Consider the following 22531-nt stretch of genomic DNA (forward strand, 5'->3'; position numbering starts at 1 on the left):
ACTCACAGTACCACAACCTGGTTAGTCATTTTACCCCAGTTCTCCCTTTTCCTGCAGCAGTAGGACATGCTCAGCAATGGGAGCCCTCTCAGCACTTGATTTCACAGGTAAAAACAGCTGTTCTTTATTAGGATGAGGGCAACATGCTGATCTGTATTTGTGAAGCTGAGATTTACTTTATTTTCTCAGTTATGCTCTGAATTCTCAGTAAAGGGGTTCCTAAATACAGATTTGGGATTCATCTGGAAATGCATAAAAAGTTGTGTAGAGAGCAGAGAGGGCATGTTCACGCTGCAGATTCTCATTAGCTTGGGATCAATTACTCTTTCAATGCAATTGACTTTAGGTTACAAATTCTCAAATTTTTGAGCAGTATTTAGCTTCACAAAGACACACCGAATTTTGAAAATTCCTAGCAGTGGAAATGTAGGTACCTTCACATTTTCAGTATTTCAGCTTTATTGAGGCTGGCAAAGAATGGGAGAAGAGAGCAGAAATCCACCACTTTTGTGGGATTATTCTTATCCTAAAGCAGAGTAATTTTGCTATGTGAGCACTTTGTAGTGTTTTAATTAAGGTAGCATTATTGCTAACAATTTTAATACACAGAAAATTGCCTGTTGTACTTTTGTTGCTGTTTTATTTCAGATAAAATATATTTATTAAGTAAATAAAATAAAAATCTTACTTTCAACATCCCATGCCACAACAAATATTTTAATTTGTGCTGTGTTTCTGTATCGCATAAAGCATAACAACCAGCATCCATCTAAATCTATCTTCCTGATAGATTTGGTTGCTCAGAGCAACCACACAAAACCTGCAAGAGCAAATGCTCACTAAACTGGGTTTTCATGTGTTGGGTGTGGCATTTGAGAGGAAGCAGATACTGCAGAGGTGATAAATGTGAGGTTGTTTTCCTCTTAAAATCCGCTGATTCAAGTGTCAGCTCCTTCCGTACTTTTTGATACACTGATATATTAATTATATGTTTCTGCTGTTCTTCTGAAATCTATTTGAGTCAAATCAGCCTACTGTCATAATTGGAATTATTGAGGTTGTATCAGCATTCTCAATATTACTGTCACTAGTGTATGGTGCTATTTATAAAGCAGAGAATAAAATGTACCTTATGTGTGCAATTATGGCATTTCAAACCATGTTGAGATGAAGAAAAATAGCATTTCCCATTGGAAAATATTTTGATTAGAAATTACTCAGTAAGTACCTTTAAAAATCAGCCTTTCCTACAAAACCCAAGTGTGATGACAGCCCTAAAGTCAGTGCGTATGTTTTACCAATTTTTTTTGTGAAATCATCATCCCTTGACTGAAACCAAAACTTCCATAAAGACTGACACAAGAACACCAAAGCTGCAAACAATATCCTAAACCTCAGATTCTGAATGTGACTTTTCAGAGCACTCTACTAAACAGAGCAAGAAAATATCACTATAGAAGAAAGAAAACAATCAGTATAATGGTAAAGCATTTCCATTTTGTACATCCACATGAACGTAGCTGACTGTGGAACAACTTGCACTTACATGTTGTAAACTTTACATTATTAAAACTGACATGTTCATTATTAAACTCTCTATATTATTCACATTTCTTTTACAATCAGCTCATCTGTGTCTTTAGAAAGCAGGAATGCCTTCTTGCAGCCCTCCTGGGAAGTGCAGTGTGCCCCAAAGCTATTCAGAATAATACAGATTCGTAGCAGAGCCACTTTATTGTCTTTAACAACTGGCTCCTCCATTTCGTATTGTTCACTGGTGAAAGTAGAAATTGCAATATGAGAAATACTGTTTGAAAAAGTAACTGTCTTTGTATTCCTGGAAGTCTGAAAAGTAGGCATGTGGCTTGAACAAGCACACACGATGATGTTTTCTTGTGGGTGTTCCGCTGGACTGACCGTGTGGTGATCTGCACCGCCAGCAGACAACTCCTTCTTGTTCCCCAGCTCCTCCTTTGTTCTACAGTGGCAGAGCTGGCAGCTTCCTCCTCATTCTGGGGACAATGTGCCGTGGTACACAGCTGGTGGGTGTGCTGGTGGTGAAAACAGAGCAGCCTCCCTCCCTGCAAGGCATTGCCTCGTGTATGGACAGGGTGAATCTGGTCCCTTTTCACAGTGCTTGCTTTACAGCTCTGCCTCATGAACTTGCTTCTGGAGGGGACTTTTCCAGGGAGGTGGTGACTCGTAACTAGACACGTACATTTTTTCTCCATTTAAAATCTACAAATTGAGGGTAAAGCTTAGAATCTGGTTGTGTCAGGGAAGGAAATTCAGCCTGGCTGGATACAACATTTAAAAATGGTTTCAAATCACTGTGGAGGAAATGGCCTCATGTTTTTGAAGTCTACACTGAACTGTATTGCGTAACTCATTCCTGAACACTGAAGACAGTTGTTCATTGCTCATCCAAGTTAACAGGGATTTGTGTGCTAATTTCAATAGAAGCAGAAATAGATTATAAAGGTTTTGGCAAGACTATGTAATGATTAGGAACTCAGGAGAACAACCATATTCTAAAAGCAGATTATTCCTGGGCTATGGTGTTGATTCCTGATTTCTTTCATAAGAGCATTTTCTGCCATGATAACAAATTTATAACAGAGACAAGCATTCATCTAGCACTCAACTCAGAATGCCTACTAAATAAAACATAGTTCCCAAACTAATTTCAAAGCTTATTCAGAGTGAGAGAATTGAGTCTTAATGATGAGTTTCTGGGTAGAGTAATAGGGTGACAATTTTTCCTATAAATACATATTCTTTATCTACCAGTATTGTTAAATGAAATCTATTCTGAGATGCCTTCAGGACTTGTGTCATTAAGCCTGAAGAATTGATTTGTATCTCTGAGGGTGTTTGAGATCTTGGTATGCAATGACTATTTTATCTTAATTTGCTTTATGCTCCTGCTAAAGGGATGATAATATTTTGGGATATCCTTTGGGGATGGTATTATTTTGTGGCATTCTTTGGAAAGCATCAAGATTTCAATACTTTGGAAAGCCCTTCTGTTGTTCATATGGTTGATTTTTCTTGCAATGTGTAAAATCTTTTAAGCAGTCATCAAGCTAATTTAAAGGGAAAAATAAATGACTCCAAGTCAGTTACACTTTGTGAAAGTTGATGGTTTAAAATCTAGTGTTAATGAAAAGTACCAAGAGCAAAAAACTGCTGAAAGTTTCCAATTGCCACATACTGGTTCTTTCTTTCCTCTTTGCTATTGGCTACCTGGGGCTGTTACAAATGTCAGATGGTCACTTCATACAGGTATCAGGAGATGTGGAGATTACGGAGCCTGGTGGGCAGGTCCATGTTCACTCCCTTCTGCGGTGCACCGGAAGAAATGCTATTCCAGGTCTGTATCACACTCCCTCTACATCATTGCTGTCAGAGGTTGATGTGGTTTGAATAGGATGTGTCCTTCTGCCTGGGCCTGCACTCTGACACAGCATCTTGGATTTCCACACTCCCACCCTTCTCCCCAATTTCCTCACAAGCAGAACATGAAACAATGTGTTTGCAGCTGGTGCTGAGCTAGGCAGACGTGTCTCCAGATTTTAACGCAACAAGTTCAGAGTCCTCTGCGTATCTGCCATTCAAGTGTTCATTGTTGGCATCGTGGTGGTACAGGTACACAGGGACCTCAGTGATGGACGTGGCCGTGTAGGAGGTAGATCGCGTGGAGCAGTGCTCCCGGCGCCGCTGGCCCCACTGCGTCTTGTACTGCGCCCACTGCCTCTTCAGAGCTCCTTGCACCTGCCCGGGAAACACTCTGTTACAGCGAGGCAACAAATACAATAACATTGTATTCTACAATAACATAATTTTTATATATATATATATAATATATAATATATAATATATAATATATAATATATAATATATAATATATAATATATAATATATAATATATAATATATAATATATATTATATATTATATATTATATATTATATATTATATATTATATATTATATATTATATATTATATATTATATATTATGTATTATATATTATATATTATATATTATGTATTATATATTATATATAGTGATAATATAATATAAATATATATAAAAATAATTATATGTATACACGATGTATGTATACATATATAATATGTATATACAATATATACAGTATATATTCATATGCAATATTGCAAAATAATATATAATATTGTATAATAATATAATATTGTTGTAATAAAAACACCTGTGATGGAAAGGGAAAGGGAAAGGGAAAGGGAAAAGGAAAGGGAAAGGGAAAGGGAAAGGGAAAGGAAAGGAAAGGAAAGGAAAGGAAAGGAAAGGAAAGGAAAGGAAAGGAAAGGAAAGGAAAGGAAAGGAAAGGAAAGGAAAGGAAAGGAAAGGAAAGGAAAGGAAAGGAAAGGAAAGGAAAGGAAAGGAAAGGAAAGGAAAGGAAAGGAAAGGAAAGGAAAGGAAAGGAAAGGAAAGGAAAGGAAAGGAAAGGAAAGGAAAGGAAAGGAAAAGGAAAGGAAAGGAAAGGAAAGGAAAGGAAAGGAAAGGCTGATGCTGCCTCTGAAATGCCTAATGCATTTTGATACCTGAAGAAGCTCAGCCTTGAGTAATGAGAATTGCCATGAATGGCAAAGTGTAAGTACACTTCATGAGCTTGCCAGGAATAATTTTGTAGAAAGAGTTAGAGGATCAGGGCAACTAAACAAAAATTTTATTCTGGTAATTTAAGAACAGGTTCTGTGCTCACAAAATATGGTCATAGCCCTCTGCATAGCATAGAGGATTTCAACAGTTGAACAGTCATCTGCTAAGAATAAGATATTTTATTCAACACTTACATTAGGAGTGGTGTTATACATAGTATTAGGAAATTATTTAAACTATTGTCTTGCCAAGGAATAAGAAGGACTTCTCCAGCTGCATGTCTATGCACGACAGCTCTTGGTAGTTTTGTGACATGAGCAGAAAGTGGGCAATTCCTGGCTCTTTTTGTTTACATCAGTGATTCTGAACAACACAAAGTGAGAATAGCAGCAGTTTGGCACAATAATCTGATGTAAATGACCCTCTCCTCCAGAGGAAGGCAGGTGCAAGTAAGGCACTGTGATGACAGGAGTCTAAAAGTTTCTGTGGTCCTGCTGAGGTGGGCACTGTCATTTGGAGAGTGTATTGCTATTCACCTTCTCCTTACACATAAAGGAAAAAACCAAATGGCTCTGTGGAGGTTAATTAGATATCCAGTGCAGGAAGGGATATGGTCACAATGGAACTTTAATTACTTGGGCTCTGAGCAAGGTTTACTATGTCAATGTTGAGAATTAAAATGAAATAGCTGCATGTGGGGATGTTTTATCACACTATCACCCAAGTTTATTAGTGAGAAAGAATTACTGGGTCAAAGAATAATGCAGTGGTAGCACTTGATACAGAAATATTACATGAGTTAAACTTTGTAAAGATTTTAGTCACTTTAAAATTGCCTTCTGATGTTACAGTATGAATATTTTAGCTTTACCCCAAAAGCTATGGGGAGGGACTGGAAGAAGAAATCTTCAGAAGTACCAGGACAGTGACTTTCTCCATGTCTCACTGGGGCATCTAGGGCAAACACAAGGAGGATAATGCAGAAACCTTGTGTGCCTTGTGTGTGCACAGTGGCTCGGCCTGCCTGCAGCCACCTCTCCCCCCTGCACCACAGTCACCAGCCACTGTGCCCTTCTGGCCTTCACCTCTGCCCCAGGCTGGCCATGTTTGCATTTCACAGCACTTCATCCATTTGGATTAACGTCAGCATCTCCAGTGAAGGCAGCAAGAGCCTGCTCTTAGAGACTTGCTGTTCCTTTCTAGCCCTCTCCTTCCCCTGCCCCCTGCACAGACCCCAAGGCTTCGATCACTCTTGCATGGGGAGAGGAGCTGCTGTGCAGGTGAGAAGCTCCTGATAAGATCCCCAGCTGCTCTCAGCTGAACTGGAGTCTGCCATAGGTCTGGAGATGACAGTGTGGTTAACTGGAGAGGGAAGAACAATGTCCCTGAGTCTTACAGGGCCTGTCATGAGGAGTTTATAATTTTCTTCTTCAGAGAGAGTGATGCTTACACTGTATGTGTGATGGGTAGACAACAGCCACATCCCTTCCAGTTCAGCCCATGATCAGAAGTGCCATTATAAAGGTCTAAAAGGCTCCACAGAGCAGAGAGAGCACAAGGTCAAAGCATCTTTTTTTCTTTTTGTTCTCTGCTGAACTGCTTGTTTGTACAAAAGGATCTGTCCACAAAGGGATAATGGATTGTACAAGTTGCTGCATTTGAGTAGAACTTGTTAAGCTAATTTTCTGGCACGACTCCAAGAATCTCAGATGATCATAACTCAGTGCCAGCTAAAACCATTCAGGCATGAACTTTAAATATGTAAGCAGCCTTACTGAAAATCACATGCAAAGCCACGATGTATTAATGACTGAGGAGGCACCTGGGGACCACGAGGCACACGGTGATGCCTGCCGTGCTTTCCATTGTGATGGCAGATAAAAGAAAGCAACCACTGAAGAAGTGAAGACCCCAAGTTTATTTACTCTGGTCTTCAAGACTTTAAAGGTTTTTCTGTTCTCTGTTAGCCATTCACACCTCATTGGCACAGAAGATACATGGCTGCTTTTTCCCCAAATAGACTTTCCATTCTGTTGTCCAGCCTTGCAGTCTAGAAGCAATCCCAGGCTTGAAAATGTGGTCTAGTGAGCAGGCTATTGCAGAAACCTTGTATTATCTCTACAAAACTGTTGCTGTTGGACAGAGAAACTGCAGTTCTACTGGACACCAAGATTTTATAGGAAAATGTATAAGAAGATTTTTCATTTCAAAAGCAAAAAAACCAAACATTGTTTATGTGTTCTTCCAGATGAACGCAGACATTAGTACAGCTTTTTTATTATTATGTTTAGATTTATTTCTATAGATGGGCTCATGGTACTAAAGTGAGGTTAGTGAGGCAGCAGTGATTAAAGCACTACAAAACACACTAAAGTGGTTCTGAGTTTAGCACTGTTTGTCCTGGCTAAGCTTCATGTGTTTCAGTCTTGAAGTTAAATGTTCCAGTAGGAAATAAGTAAATCCCAGATTAGCCAAGCTTCTGCAGTACTAAAATTAATCTCCCTGCCCCACACTAAATTTTTTCATGAGAAATAATTTTAGCCTCTATGGCAGCAGATGTATGCAGCAACTTGGAAACAATCGTATATCATGGCTGAAGACCAGACTGTGTCTTTGGTCTGTGTACTTCTGCATACACCAGGATTGAGGGAGATTAGCTCAGTTTTCTTGGTCAAACTCATATTAATGCTCCCTTTAGAGGGCTCTAAAAGCAGCTTGGCATTAGTCTGTTGCTGTTTTTCTATAGGTTTTGTGCCTTATATATCTAGAGATTGTGTAACTGCAGAAATAAATGGGAAGAAAGGATCACAAACCTTTCATCCTCTCCTGGCCCAGCCCATCCCAGCCCAGACAGTCTAGTGCATGGACTTTGCTGGGTGTTCATGGGTTGTGTGCTGCTGCAAGTAGCACCAAACTGTCTTGAGTCTGTGTTAGAGAGGTGTCGTCTTTGACACTGCTCACCTTAATGGGAAATTCTAAAAAAAACTTCCCTAATAAAATTTTCTAGAAGAAAATAATGAGAGGGTTTTCCAGCACTCCTGCCATTGACAATCTGTAAATCTGAAGCAGATGCAATGATTTTGAAAATGGCTGTAATGGTGAAAAGTACCCAAGCACCAATAAAATCACTCTCAGCAAGTCTGAGAAACCTGTGTCCTCACAGTAATTTGTTTTTACTGCCTGACTTTGATCCATGTTTCTGATCAGCTGCTCCACCAAGGATCAATCATACATATTGGCAAGCAGATGCTTCAGATGTATTCCTTAGTGCATACTTTGAGAGTTGTATCCCTGGGATTGTAAAAGTGGCCATGCTCTTCTGACTTTGTAGCTTTGCCAAAAGTACTTTGGAATTAGAGCTAGTTGATGAAACTAAGAAACTAATATATTTTAAGATACTTTATATTTTCAGTGCATTTTGTTGTGACCTTTCTGCATTTTTAACATTGCTACAACCTTTAATCTAGACAAATCTGGGTGTTCTCATTAGAGATGGAGAATCAACCTCTTGCAGTAAAGCTATAAAACATAAAGGGAATTTGTTTTGCAAAATCTAATCTGAAAAAAATGCAGGGGGCACTGGGAGGAGTGAAGAAGGCAATGTTCAGGATGGGGATTTTGGGGTAACACATTGCTTGGAGGAGACACTGGAGTACTGGCTGCACACAGTAATGCAGTCACTCTTATAGGCAGAGGATGCTTCAAAAGCTGACTGACTGGTCTCTACTTTCTTCTAAGGAGTATCAGAAGTTTGTCTTTGTTTCCAGGGCATGGATATTCAGCTGTGTCAGAGTGATGACAGTAAAGCAGAAGGAGAAAGGTGATAGTAGCCTGCAGATACTGGGGACAGAAATGTGTTAGGAAAAGAGTTGTGCATGTCTTCAACTTTTAGTTGGATGCATGAAACTGTGAACCTCTGTAGTGTGATCTTACAGCTCTCACTTTGTGTGAGGTTGTGCTGTGATTAGCTGCTCACATTTTGCCATTCTCTGTCATCCCTCCTGAGGAGCCATGCTACAGACTGCAGCTGAGGGCTCTCGTCTTTTTTATTCTTCAGTTTCTCTGTACATTTACACAGGGAGCCAACCAGAGGAAAATGTACAGAGATGTTGACAAACGGTGGCAGAATTTAATACTCTCTGCTATCCTGAATGTTATCAAATCGGCCAGTAACACCTTATCAATAAGATAGCCTGTTTCCAGTCTCTATCAAAACATCAGTGTGGAGCACAAATGTCTCTCTTTATTTACTGAGTGCTAGCATCACAAAGTTTGTTCTGTATCTAATTCATCTGCTTTGGACCGAAAGTGAACTTTTTAATGGACTTCCTAGCTTTGCTAAGCTATATGGTATTTTATTTCGCTCTTGATGTGTTGAAAAATTTTTTTTTGCCAACCATCTTTGGAAAAATTCTTACTGCAGAAATTTAAATGGTTCCTGACATATTTTAACATGCTATTTTTTGTAAAAAAAAAAAAAAAAGAAAAAAAAGAAGTAGTAGTAAAGTGGATCTAAAACCCACTGTAGGTGTATATTCATATATATGATCCAGCTGTAAGAGATTGGGAGAGATCTTTGCCTTAAGGATTTTTATTTCTCAATTGCTACACAAGAAACACTGACTGTAAAAAGGCCACTGCTAGTCCTCAAAGGAGCTCAAGCAATTGCACTCCTCCACCTGTGACAGTGCTGCCAGGGATGGATTTGCCGTGGCTCTGGCCTGAGCTCCCCACTGCATTCTTCAGACAGATCTCTGAATGCCTTCTGTGCTTCTTATTGAGTGTTGTGGTCCTTCCTGCTGTTCTGGGGAAGGAAGGGGTGTAAAGCATTTTTCACCTTCACTTAGACCTCCATCTCAAACTTGCAGATAGTAGGGTCAGAGTGTCATGCCTGTACCTCACTAGGTGCCATCTGCTTTGTAATGGAAACAGAGCTGATTAATCTGCTCAGGGATATTCCAGTCACACTCTGCACAGAGCTGTCAGAAATGCACACCACTGGTGTGTGTAGAGACTAAAAGCCACTTGGTGTGGCTTCAAAGTTTGCAGTGTGACATGCTTCTCATCTGCATTAATGAACAGCAGGATGACTATTTTACAAGTTCTGATCATTTTCTGCATTTCATGTACTTACCTCACCATTGAAGAAGCAGAATATGGTAGCCACAAGTAAGCCCTAAGAGAAGGAAAAGAAAAGAATTTAGGGATCAGAATACATAGACTTCATAATGTTTTGGAAATTTGGCCTTGATGGATACAAGATAAAAACATTAGTCCACTTCCTCTGTGTCACAGACCACAGACATTCCCCATCTTTCACAGTGTGCTATTAAATGGATTTGTTGTCTTTTCATAATGTTTTACTGTGCCCCCCCCCCCAGTCCAGCATTACTATATTTTATAGATTATCTGTTATTTGCTATGAAGTTATTTATATATAAGAGATGTAGAGAAGGAAAATAAAAGGTAGATATGTATTTTGCTTACAGAGGAGAACCACACTGCCACTGATTTTGCTGAAGAGATGGCAGAGGAATTTTGTTCTATATGTTGTCACTCACTCATCAGAGCGTAGCTCTCCAGTCAAAAGTGCCAGACACAGAGAATCCAGCTGTCCCAGGAAGGTTGAAATTGAACTGTATGTCAGGATAAGTGAACTGGTATGTTTGTATGGATGGAGAAGGTATGAGAAGAGGTCTAAGTGGCCAGAAAAAGGAAAAAACCTACCACAGCACATGAGTTAGAGGGTAGGGAGGCAGAAAAAAGTGCACATCATAACTTGGTTGTAAATGGCTTTAAGTTAATTTCATCATCACCAGAGTTGTTCAAATAGAATTTCATTCCTGCCATAAGATTAAACAGGGCCAAGATAGGAATATGAGATGGCAAAGTGTGAAATTAATGAGAAAATTCCTGCACAGAGAGCCTGCCATTCAGGATTATGTAGTTACACTGGTCCATGTCGTAGCTGCACTCACTCTTATTAAAATAGCATTACATAGCATCACTGAGAGCCAAATGCTTTAATTTTAAATTACTTAAAGCAGTTATTATAAACTAAATGTATGGCAGTTTGTGAAATTGAGGGGAAAACTGCAATGCAGCTTATGTTCCCAAGGGCTGCTTTGAAGAGCTTTACAGCATATCTTTTTTATAAAACCTTCATTTAAATGATTACCAGTTGAATTGTAGATAATGCTTTGCAAAATGCCTTGGACTCTCAGATGCATATTTTGCACCACAAACAGAGTAAGGAATCACTTTTTAACAAAATGCTTATATAGAGATACACAGGCTGGTTTGGACAAGTGCTGACCACATCAATAGTGACAATTATTTTTCTTGAATAGATTTTCTCTGATGCAGAATTTTAAATTTTACATAAATTCAAATATCAACATGAAACAGCACTTTGGATGAGGATGAAGGGTAAACGTAGTTTGAAATAAAAGTTTCTTTTCATATTTTGGTAAAGCAGTGAGTATATTCAAAAAACTCAAATCCCACCATACAGGGAGAAATACACAAGAGCTTGTCCATAAATTTTGAGCTGAGAAGCTCCACAAATTCAAACAAAACCTTGCAGTTCTAAAGCAGGACTTTGCCAGACCAGACACTCCTAAATCAAAATTTTTTCAAAGGTAGAGAATGCCCTGGTTGATTGCAGCCTGTACTGTTTGAAACTACACTGTTTGAGCTGTGCACAGCTGGGCACAGCCTCTGCTCTTGGACTGCACTGGGCACCCTTGCAGCAGGGCTCTGCTAACGTGGTTTCACTAGCAGCAGTCAGCCACAATGGCAAACCAGATGGATCTGGATCTCCTCTGGGAGCAGGGACGCTCAGGGATGGCATACATGAGATGTGGGAAATCAGAAGACAGCATGGGGAGAGAAAGAAGCAGGTGGAGAGAAAGAGGCTGAGAATTTTTTTCCAAGTTTGCTCTTCAGTGAGAGTGTTTAGGGGGAATGTGGGAACCTTAGTTCACCTAAAGACAGAAATTGAACCTGAACTATTAAAGTAAAGCCATTTTCCATTTCAATTCCTGCATGGAATTGGAAATCTTCTGTTACATTCCGCAATTGCTCCACTTTTCTGCTATTCAAGAGTGTAGCTCCCTTAACTAATGCTTTCTCTAGTCAACTTCAGACAGAAAAGCTAAAGAGGAAAGTGGAGTGATGCCTCACATCCCTTTCAGTTTCTCTTCTAGTTTTGAGTTAGCTTAAAGCACACCTGGCTTGTTATTTTGAGACCATGCATGTTGTGCATGTTGTACATATTCTGGCTGAAGAAATTATTTTCTGTACTCTGTTCCATGTATATCCCATTGCTCTTCTTCCACCTGCTGTGGCCCTCTGAACTCTGCCATCTATCTTTCATTATTTCTATTTCTCTTTCTGTTTCTTCTATTTCTATTTCTATTTCTATTTCTATTTCTATTTCTATTTCTATTTCTATTTCTATTTCTATTTCTATTTCTATTTCTATTTCTATTTCTATTTCTATTTCTATGTCTATTTCTATTTCTATTTCTAGTTCTAGTTCTAGTTCTAGTTCTAGTTCTAGTTCTAGTTCTAGTTCTAGTTCTAGTTCTTTCTATTTCTAGTTCTGGTTCTAGTTCTAGTTCTAGTTCTAGTTCTATATTTCTAGTTCTAGTTCTTCTTTTTATCCGTGAAGTTTTGCCCATAGTTCAGAGGGCTATTTTTATCTTCAGCTGTAAAGCTGCAGAGATGTCAGTAGCCAACACCAGCTTTGTCTGTCTGGAGCCAGGAGGGCTTGGGATGACCATGATTCTAGAGTGGATCTATTAAAACATGTGACAGACTACATGTAGTTTAATTATTTAATTTAAAGCCCATGGGTTATTTCTCATATCTCTTTGACACATATCTTCCAAACTCTAACTGCTACTGGATTTTGCTCAGGATACAACTCTTGCTGAGGATGAAATGTCTAAGTCAATTATAGCTCTCTGCCACTGTGTGGAGTTATTAAACTAACCTGTGATATATTGTCTGCTCCCAGCTAGATAATGTTGGCTGTGGTCTTGAAAGTGGAAATGAAGAATATATTTATTTTAGGATAAGGGCCTTTAATGACTTCTTCTGAAATTCTTTATTTCTGAAACTACGTGAAGAACAAATGAATGTGTCTTTCAGCTGAATCATGCCATAGGGATTGTCCAGAGATGGCAGCTCTCAGACTTTCACTGCCTTACTTTATTAACACTGTATTGAGTTTTTTCCAGTGTTTAAGTGACTATACTGGTCTAAGTGAATTCTTTGCTTGACAAGTATTTAATTTGTATCTCATTCTCCTAGAAGACATGAGTGTCTTGAAAAGAAGTTTGAGTAATTTACTCAGGTTAGAAATGAACAAATAAAAAATACCATTGAAGATAATACAAATTTACATAGGTTTCTCATACTTCTTTTTACTTTTTTATTCAAGATTATGTCCCCATTAAACCAAGAAAGCATATATAGGTGCACTTATTCCTGCTGTTCCTGACCATGTCCAGGGCCCTAACCTAATCAACCATACACTGTGTGGCTGATAAGATTTCAGTGGGGTCATATATTCATTACTGATATTAGAAGATAATGTACCGGTGGTCATAGTATAAAAATCAGGTTTTGATTCTCTGTGTGGACTTTGCTCCATGTCCATTTAATTCTCACTTCTGGAGCTGAATGGACAGCAAAAAGAAAAAAACAAAAGAAAAAGAAGAAAAGCATGGCTGAAGTTGTTCACAGAAGTGCATCCCATTCCCACCTCTCTCATTTTGGCAGAGATAAAAAGCTTTGAGAAAAACAGCAGTGCTTTTCTCACCACCTTCATTCACAGCACACCCATACAGCATCTCTGAGGTAAATGACTGCATTATGAATTGTAAATTTATGTTATGTGAAAAAAAATAAGCAAAGCAAAGAACGTGTCTATGCAGTTTCTGCTGCCACTGAGGAGGGGAGATTGTCATGAGAGGGCTGAAGACAGCAGGAAAATGATAGCGATATCCCATCAACCAAAATATGAGGGACATGGCATGGATACTTGCAATTTCCTTTTGGGAAGGGAAAAGGAATCTTGCGATTCCCAAAAGAAAGGCTTACAAACACTCTGGAAAGGATATAGGATCAAATGAAATGCAATTGAAAAAAAACCAGAAAATCGGGAGTTTTAGTGTCTTCAAAAAATAGGCTGTGAGGAAATGAGCTGCATTGCAAGGGACCAAAACATGCCAAAACTAAGCTCACAGATGTTGCAAAAGCAGGGGAAAAAGTCAAGGAGGAAGACAAAACTTGGAGGGGAAGATATGAGGGACATGGCATGGATACTTAAAACAAAAAAACAAAACCGAAAAACATCTTTCCCCAAGTCAAAGCCATCAAAAGGCATTACATGCCATCAAGGGCAGGGACATGCACCAAAGATTCCTCTATTGGTCCCCATTGAAATCGCAAGATTCCTTTTCCCTTCCCAAAAGGAAATGGAATTTCCTTTCGGGAAGGGAAGCAAAGCTCATGCTTTGTTTCTCCTGCTCCCTATGGAGATTTCATTACTGTCATTTTTTGCGTGAAATTTTCATATAAAATTGGCACTTCATTATATTCTGCTTACAAAATATATTTTCCCCAACCTTAATTGGCTTAAAATATTGAAAAGCTTTTGAACTACTAATAATTCAAAGAGAAAAAAAGAACAGAAGATAAAGAAAAAATGCTTATGTTGTCAAAAGCAGTCCTATAACTTTAAGTTTGAACAGAAGAAGAAAATATTTCTGCCTGGTTTGGCATTATAGAGGATATTTGTTTCCTTTTAAACTGAGAAACAGATGGACTGAATACCTTTTAAAATACTATGAAATTTCTCACTATTTTTAACAGGCTACTTTTAAATGGGTTAATTTTATTCTGTATAAGGTTGCACAGAGAGCTGAATTTAAAGCTTGGATGCATTGTGGATATATATGCAGTCCAAATCCAGGCCTTAAAGATTCAAAATGCCCTTGTACTAAACCAGGCACCTCTGAGCTGCATCCTCCTGCCTGGCAGGGTGGGTGCTGGAGCCATGGGGGGGTTGCTTGGGAGCTGCTGAGTGGCACACAAAGGATCTCACTTGTGGAGAAAAAGACAGTGATTATTTTCTGTTCAGCAGAAAAAAAAATCCCTTCTCATTTGCCAATAAAAACCGAGGCTCTTATGCTGAATAGCATTTTAATTTCTCATTAGAGGTAGAATTACACTTTTAGAGCCTCAGTCACCAAGGGATTGAGAAGAACAGCTTTAGCTGCTTGTGTCCTGCTGTTGATTCAGGGGCTGTTCCTCCACCCCTCCCTCACAGACCTCCACAGTGACAGTGCCATTTTATGGCACCTGACAGCCTCTAAAAACCTGGCTTGCAGGTGCTGGAGATAGAATGGGACAGCTGGTGTAGCGAGCTTGAAAGCTGAGGCTTATTCATTCCTGGGCTGGTTTGAGAGCTGTGGGGGGACTGTGTCTGTATGTGGGACTAACTGATGCATCATGCAGTTAATTTTCTACTCTTTCTTTTTTGTTGTGAGGCCTTTGCTGTGGGCCAGTGTCAGGACTCAGAAGCTGGGGTAGTGGCCCTTGGTAGCAGAACTGTCGCAGACATCTTTTCATGTAAAATCCTTCTCTTAGGATTTTTTCTTCCTGAGAAGCTGAGAGGCCTCAGGAACAAAATGTAAAAAATGGTTATCTGCTGCTATGGAATGCTACAGGTCCATCTGTGATTGGTCTCATGTGCTTGTTTGTAAATAATGGCCAACCACAGTGGAGCTAGCTCGGACAGAGAGTCTGAGGCAGCTGCCTGGGTTATCATTCTTTTCTATTCTATTCTTAGCTTAGCTAGCCTTCTGAGATGAAACTTTTCCTTCTATTCTTTTTATTATAGTTTGAATGTAATGTATATCATAAAATAATAAATCAAGCCTTCCGAACATGGAGTCAACATTCTCGTCTCTTCCCTCACCTGAAAACCCCTGTGAACACCGTTACACAGAACCTCTGACAGAAGCACATCTCCCCGATCTCTTTACAGCCTGGGACCTCTCAAAAGGTTGCCAGTGGTTCCAAGGGTGAAGGAAGCTCCAGCCCCAGCTCCAGCCCCAGCTCCAGCCCCAGCTCCAGCCCCAGCACCAGCAGAGGTGCAGGACACCCTGCCAGGTCATCAGGCACAAGCCACATCTCTCTTGCTCTGTCTCGGAATGGAGACCTGAATGCAGCTACATGCTGCACCGAGGCCTTTGGCTTCACAGGAGGCATTCCCTTTGCCCAGGTGTATCATTTTGTCTTCACTGGGCAGCATGATGGGGTTTTCAGGCATTTGAGAGATGTGTTTTCATGCCAGAGGAGTGCAAGGAGCTGGTATATCTGGTACCCTAATGCTTTACAGCCCAAGCGAATTTGCATCTTTCATGAGATTTCAGCATCATCAACCAAGTTTTGAAATTTAGGTCCTTTAAGGTAGATCTGCAACTCACTGGCTCTTGTGGAGTGCAAATGTTTGCTTTGTGGTGCCTAATTTAGGAGCTCTGTGAAATAAGATAACTGTGTGTGTTCAGCAATGCATCCACAGCACCCCAACCATGCATGTCATTCCAGTTAAGAAGTGTTGGTTTTGTGTAGGGTAGAGTTAGTTTTCTTCACAGTAGCTGGTCTGGGGCTCTGCTGTGGGTGTGTGCTGGATACAGTGTTGATAATGCAGGGATGTTTTAGCTATGGCTCAGCAGGGCCTCCAAAAGTCAAGGCCTTGGCTGCTTTTCATCTCACACCACCTTGGTGGGCTAGGAGGGCACAAGGAATTGGGAGGGGACACAGTCAGGACAGCTGAACCCAGCTGATCCAAGGAAAATCCCAGAGCATATGGCGTCATGATCAGCATGTAAAGTGGGAGGAGAAGAAAAAGAGGGATGTTAGGAGTGCTGGCATTTTTTTGTCCCAGGTAATTTTACATGTGGTGGAGCCCTACTTCCCTTAGGATGCCTGAACTACTGCCTGGCCATGAGAAGGTGAGAATGAATTCTGTAGTTTGCTTTGCTTGCATGTGTGGCTTTTGTTTTATCTACTAAACTGTCTTTACCTCACCTGATGAATTTCCCCTGTTTTCTCTTTTATCTTTCCAGTTCTCTCCTCCATGCCAGTGCAGGGAGCCAGCGAGGGGCTCTGTGGGGCTGAGCTGCCAGCTGGGGTTAAACCACAATGTAATGGTTGAAATGTCTTTCTCTTGCCTGGTGTACTTTTCATTTCAGCATTTTGGAGACTAAAGAGCTGATATTGGTGATGGTGATAAGATATATGAACCTCTACATTTAGAGGATTAATGGGAAGTTGGCTAGCTGGTCAGGAAAAGTGAATGCATTCCCATTTGCAGCCCAAAACCAGCCTTCCATTCTTTTTATCATTTAGGTATCTGTTCTTTGGATCTATTAAGAACAACTGGTCTATTGTGTGAAAGACACATGCAGCAGACATTCAGTGTTTGTGAATTGTTCATACAACCATATTTAAAAACCCACTTCTGCTTAAAATGGTGAGCATTGATGACACCATTACAAAAGGGTGGGACAGATCAAAACCAGACTTCTGCTGTTATTCAGAAGTGACTTCAGCTGAACAAACCTAGCTTGTGGACAAATAAAATAAAATAGAAAAATAAAATAAATAAAATAAAATACTGGTATGTTGTTTTTCAGCCGGGAAAGCCATTCTCTGAAAGAAATAGCATTACATGTTTTTTTTTGTGAAAAGTTCTTTCTTTTATTCAATTCTCTGAGTTTTACAATAGACTGCAGTTCTTGTTTGCACCATTTCTGTGTACATGAATTATATAACTAACACATCAATCCTTCATGTTCACTTAAAGAAGTCATGTACTGTGAAAACTTGCCTCTCTTTCTGTTCTAGAAAAGGCATAAAATTTTCTCATTTAAGCAATGCAGAAATGAAGAATGTATAACATTTTGCACCAAAAAAGATGGGTAATTTTCCCCAGGATGACTGACATGCCGTGAGCTGCAAAACCCCACAGACTCTTGCTGGTGTCTGCACAGGCTGGCTGTGCTGTGGGTCAGGGGAGCAGAGCAGCTAAAGGGGAAGCACAGCCATTGCACAAACTCACACAGAATCTGCTAATTACAGAACCAGCCCTAGAAGAAAATGAGCACCAGAGGAGTGATTATACAGCCGGGGATCGATCTTAAATATGCATACAAGAAATGCTAGGGAAAGAATTAAGAATGTTTATTTTACGTTGCTGGTTAAAAATCCAGTCTAAGTGGAAAAGGGAGTATTGCAGTTGGCTGCAGCCAGCAGGACAACTGCCCAGCCCTTCCAAAATGCCAAATTCTTGCAGGAAGATTATGCTGCAGAGGTGTCAGGGGTTCTCTGTGAGAGCAGAAGGAGCCCACTAGGGATGAAACTTTCCTGCCTTGGATCCCTCCCTCACCCAACTCCCTTCATCCATGCAGCCTCCATTTTAACCTCAGTTTGGTGATTTTCTGTTGCATAATGATCACAATTAGAAATTTTAATTAAGACAATTATAATCGGTTTTGCGATTCTCCAACAACTGCATGGAATTTAAAAGATATTTTAAGAGTAAAGTGATTATTGTAACACTCTGTCTTATCCTAACTTGTTAGAACTGCAGCCAAATAACTTGTCACCAAAAAACTAATTCAGAGATATTCATTTATAGCTCTTGTAAGTGAAAAAGTAACAGTACAGGCAACAATAGAAGTAACAAAGCTGTCATTCCTTTTAAGCAGAACTGTAATATAAGATGTCATACACTTCAAAAGTAGACCTATAACTTCAGTTATTCTACCCATGCAGCAGCAGGAGCACTCACAGTTTTGAAGGGATAAGGATGATAAGCAGGATATATAATTTAACAGGGTTCACAGATTTTGGTTGCCATATTTATAATTTAATTTAAGGAAACAGCACTATGATTTTTAAGCTGTTTTCTTATTAAAGCATTAAAATAATTTCTCCACTTACTTGTTCCATATGAATGGAAGCAAGAAGTTAGTCACCATATTCACTCATGTTGACCACTACTCACAAATGCATTGAAAAACTGCCTTTCCTAGTCAGTATAGGTCTGGATATATTCCAGTCAGTCAACCAGATAACCCAGCATTTAAATGCATTTAGGTTTGGCTTGTTTTGTTAAAAAAAAGAACCCAACCAAAACTAGACTTACTGAATGATGTATTTTCAGAGCATTTTTGAAATCAAAATGTCAATCTGATAATTTAAACTGCCTAATAATGGAATTATAACTCCTAAATGAAGCTTAGTTATCTCTGGTTTTTCTTTTGTGTGTTGGCATTCCCTCTGAGCAACAGTTTGCTAAGACTGCTTATTTTAATATTAAGGTCACAGCACTAGTTTTAGTCAATTTGAGCAGTTCAACAGAAGTTATGCTGGAACATAAAAGCTGTCTGTGAACTCATTTTCTCTCCATAGTTTGGAAATAGTGTGAACTGATAATTTTTACTTATTACATTGTTTCCTCTGTCTTGTCTCTGTTTACACAGTGGTGCTGCTTGTGTAAATGCAGATAATCCAATGCTGTGAAATGGCTGGAAAAGAACTGAAAAGCCAGTTATTTCAGCTTCAGGGTAAAACTCGAAGGTACTGGCAACACTATCTTTGAGTAAATTAGTTTAACATCAAACAATTCAACTACACTGAAGCTGCTACATACCTGGTAATGCATTAGTATGTGCATGATGTAATCATATATTTCTCCAGCAAGTCGGTTTTCTGGTCTCCAGGGAATAATAACAAACTGAATTCCCAGTAAGGGCACCAGAATTAAAGTAGCTCTGACAGCTTTCATATACATGTTGGACTCAGCACGGTGGGTATCTCTCAGCTTTGTCACCAAAACGCGGACAATGTTCAGCAAAAAGAAGAAATTGACCTGCAAAAACAAAGGTATTGTAGGTGAAAGCATTCAAATTAAACAGACATTCAAAATAAAAATACCAAGCACATAAATGGCAATAAACTGCAGCTTTCTAGCTTTATTGTATCTTATAATGGGCAGTTCCCTGGCAGTCAGGTCTTGGAAAATATCTTGAATATTTTCAGAAAAGATCTATTAAGCAGCTCTACATGGTTTGGAGCCTGCATGGATGCTTCAGGCAAGCAGGGGTCAGTTCTAGGATGCACTGGATGTTTTGACACTGATATGGGCAAATTCAGGGTTTCCAGGGAACACTAAATATTATTTTTATATTGGAAGTTTAAATGGCGTGGACAAATTGTCCCCTAGAAATAACCACATCTCTGTCCTGAGTCTGACAGTTGCCAAGCTATCTTGCCAGTTGGGATAAACTCCAGCATGTCCCTGGACACACGGGACCTATGGGAGCACAGAGGTTCCCTAAGGAATATGCTCCATGGACTAATACTTCAGGGCTGTCTGTGAGCAGAGGTGTAAGGCTGTTTTTGAGGAAAACCTTGGACATCTCTTGCCTCCACCTGACTGCAGGGACTCTGTGGTGCTCTACTCACAGGGAACAGCTAGCTGTTGCTGTCTCAGGGCAGAAAACTTTGTCCCTGATCCTCATAATCAGTGATACCACGTAGTTCAGCACCTCCTCTCCTCAGTTATTTATGGAAATCTGATTTCAGCATAGAGCAACTTGCCCTTGACCCTGGCTTCACAGAGAGCTCCTTGTGGGATGTGCTGAGAGCCTGCAGGAAGAGGGAGGGCAGAGCCAGGCTGGTAATGAGTTCAGTGATTACCCTGAGGACATCTCTGGATCACAGACCCTTGGCCTCCAGGGTACCCACATCACTCTTTTCCACTCTGCTACAGTAAAATCAGGCACTGACTCTTTGGAATTTTAATAGACTTTCTTTTTCCTGCTAATTTTTTGAAATAATGATGTAAGTGTATAACTTCCATAGATATTTCAAGAGTTCAAATCACATATATCTCAGAAGTTTCAGTTGAATTTTTTCAGAACAGTGAATCAGCAAGCTCTGGTAAAACATTTCATCACTTCTAAACTACACCGGGAGACCTTTCAACTGTTTTACATATGTGCTCTACTAGAAAAGAGGAATAATAAATTACTTCTGAGGTCCCAGTCAACATTAAATCTAAACCTTATTCTCCGTCCTATTTTGACTTCACTCACTCTGCTTAACCTTCACTTTTAGATTTTCTGAAAGTAACTGTAAAAAGTCAAAGAAAGACTTTACAAAGTTAAAAACCCTCAGCTCTTCTGAATCAGTCTGCCGCAATGGGTTTTTTTGTAGCAAATCATGCAGGATATACTGTAGACATTGACATCTTCATACGAAAAATAAGACTGGAAATGACATAAGCACAATATAGAAATAATAATATCTTATTTTGAAAATAGCTAAAAATTGCTATTTTTCCATAATAGTCGCTTATATTTTCTTTGTGGCAAGATATAAAGACTGGGATCACAGTGACAAAAAAATAAAGGTTAAATGGATTATCTCAGATGGTAATTGACATTACAATAGGAGATACAGTCAAGGTTGAACCAATAAACCCACAATAAATGTGATTCTATGGGACCAACAGACTGCCTATGAGGCAGGGAAGGATGGGCTATTGCATATAGCTGATGTTAAAGACTGCTTCTCCAGAAAGGGTAGAAAGACTTTTTGTTTATTCAGCTATTATATGGAAAGTTGTTTATTCAAAGTTTTCCAAGTACTCACTACACTATTGTTTGATCTCTGAGGCAATTATTGCAGGTACATCCGTGCAGGTGTTTGCAAGTAAGAGCAGATAAAAAGATGAAAGTGCATCTTGGGTGACACAATCACATGAGCTTGGGGCTGGGTTGGGCAAAACCTGTTCTGCACCTGTCAGGAAGGTCAGGGTTACCATGCCCAGCCGGCACACCAGATGCTGTATGTGTGCACATTGCCAAGCTGCACTTGGAATCCTGTCTTCCTACTCAAACAGCACAGTTTGAGTTCTTTCCCTGGATTCTTTCAGCTCCCTGCCTCTGGAACATACCAGCTCAGTGACCAGAAGAACGCATGCTGAGCAACCAGCTCACCCCAGCTAAGGCACAGTTAAATGATGGATGACACATAAATGCAGTGTATTCCTCTCAAGTCCCACAGGAAAAAAGTGTTGTGAGCCTGTCCTTTGTAACACTGAGTAGAGAAAACCTCTAGTTACTTCTGCGTTTTGACCAAAATACTTATAGTACAGAAGCATCTATTTTGTTTGGGTTAGCATAATTTTAAAATACTTATTTATACTGTTGATAGCAAACAATATTCTTACCAATAGAGCTGCCATTACAGGTCCATGAACAATATAAAGCAAGTGTGTGTCAACACTCATCCAGCAGCTAGAGGGGAAATACAGCATTAACATTTGTTATTAACTTGAATAAAATTTGCTGCATAGTTAAATATTGCTAAATTCCTTCAAAAACAGACGTGCTACTCACTTGTCATTGAAGTATCTGGCTCTCGCAACTGCATGAATGGATGCTGGCACTAAAGGGAACCCTGAAATGATTAAAGTTATAGATCAGTTTTGGTATTTGTTTAGATTGAATTTCATGTGTGTCACACACTAATAAGTCTGTTGTTCACAAAACATATGGATGTGAAATCACATCCTTCAGGAAAGAACTTAGTCCATCACACCCAGATCCTGGCAACACCTCAATGATGAGATGCAAAAGGGATTAACACTCAAGGCAGGCCAAAAAGGAGAAGCAAAACCCACAGACCATGCTCTCCTGGGGTGTCTCAAAGCTGCTGCCAGGCTCCCTGCACTGCTGTGGCTTTTGCAGGGAAGGGTGTGAGCAGGGAGTGTGGGAAGGATGTAGGGATCATTCT

The 22531-nt window shown here is 39.6% G+C and overlaps 1 protein-coding gene across 3 annotated transcripts in view; it reads right to left on the bottom strand.

Annotated features, from left to right (window-relative positions):
• Positions 1–623: 623 nt before the first annotated feature.
• Positions 624–22531, bottom strand: part of CALCR (calcitonin receptor) — a 159237-nt gene continuing 137329 nt past the window's right edge. For all 3 annotated transcript variants that reach the window (XM_058041169.1, XM_058041186.1, XM_058041178.1), the window contains exons 9-13: positions 22135–22195; positions 21966–22032; positions 19380–19598; positions 9777–9818; positions 624–3774 (exon numbers count right to left, since the gene is read on the bottom strand). In XM_058041169.1, coding sequence (XP_057897152.1) covers positions 3553–3774; positions 9777–9818; positions 19380–19598; positions 21966–22032; positions 22135–22195 — 611 coding nt within the window. In that variant the 3' untranslated portion in view covers positions 624–3552. The remainder of the gene's footprint in view (positions 3775–9776; positions 9819–19379; positions 19599–21965; positions 22033–22134; positions 22196–22531) is intronic.

The sequence above is a fragment of the Melospiza georgiana genome, chromosome 1 (genome assembly GCF_028018845.1).
Source record: "Melospiza georgiana isolate bMelGeo1 chromosome 1, bMelGeo1.pri, whole genome shotgun sequence".
Taxonomy (NCBI): Eukaryota; Metazoa; Chordata; class Aves; order Passeriformes; family Passerellidae; genus Melospiza; species Melospiza georgiana.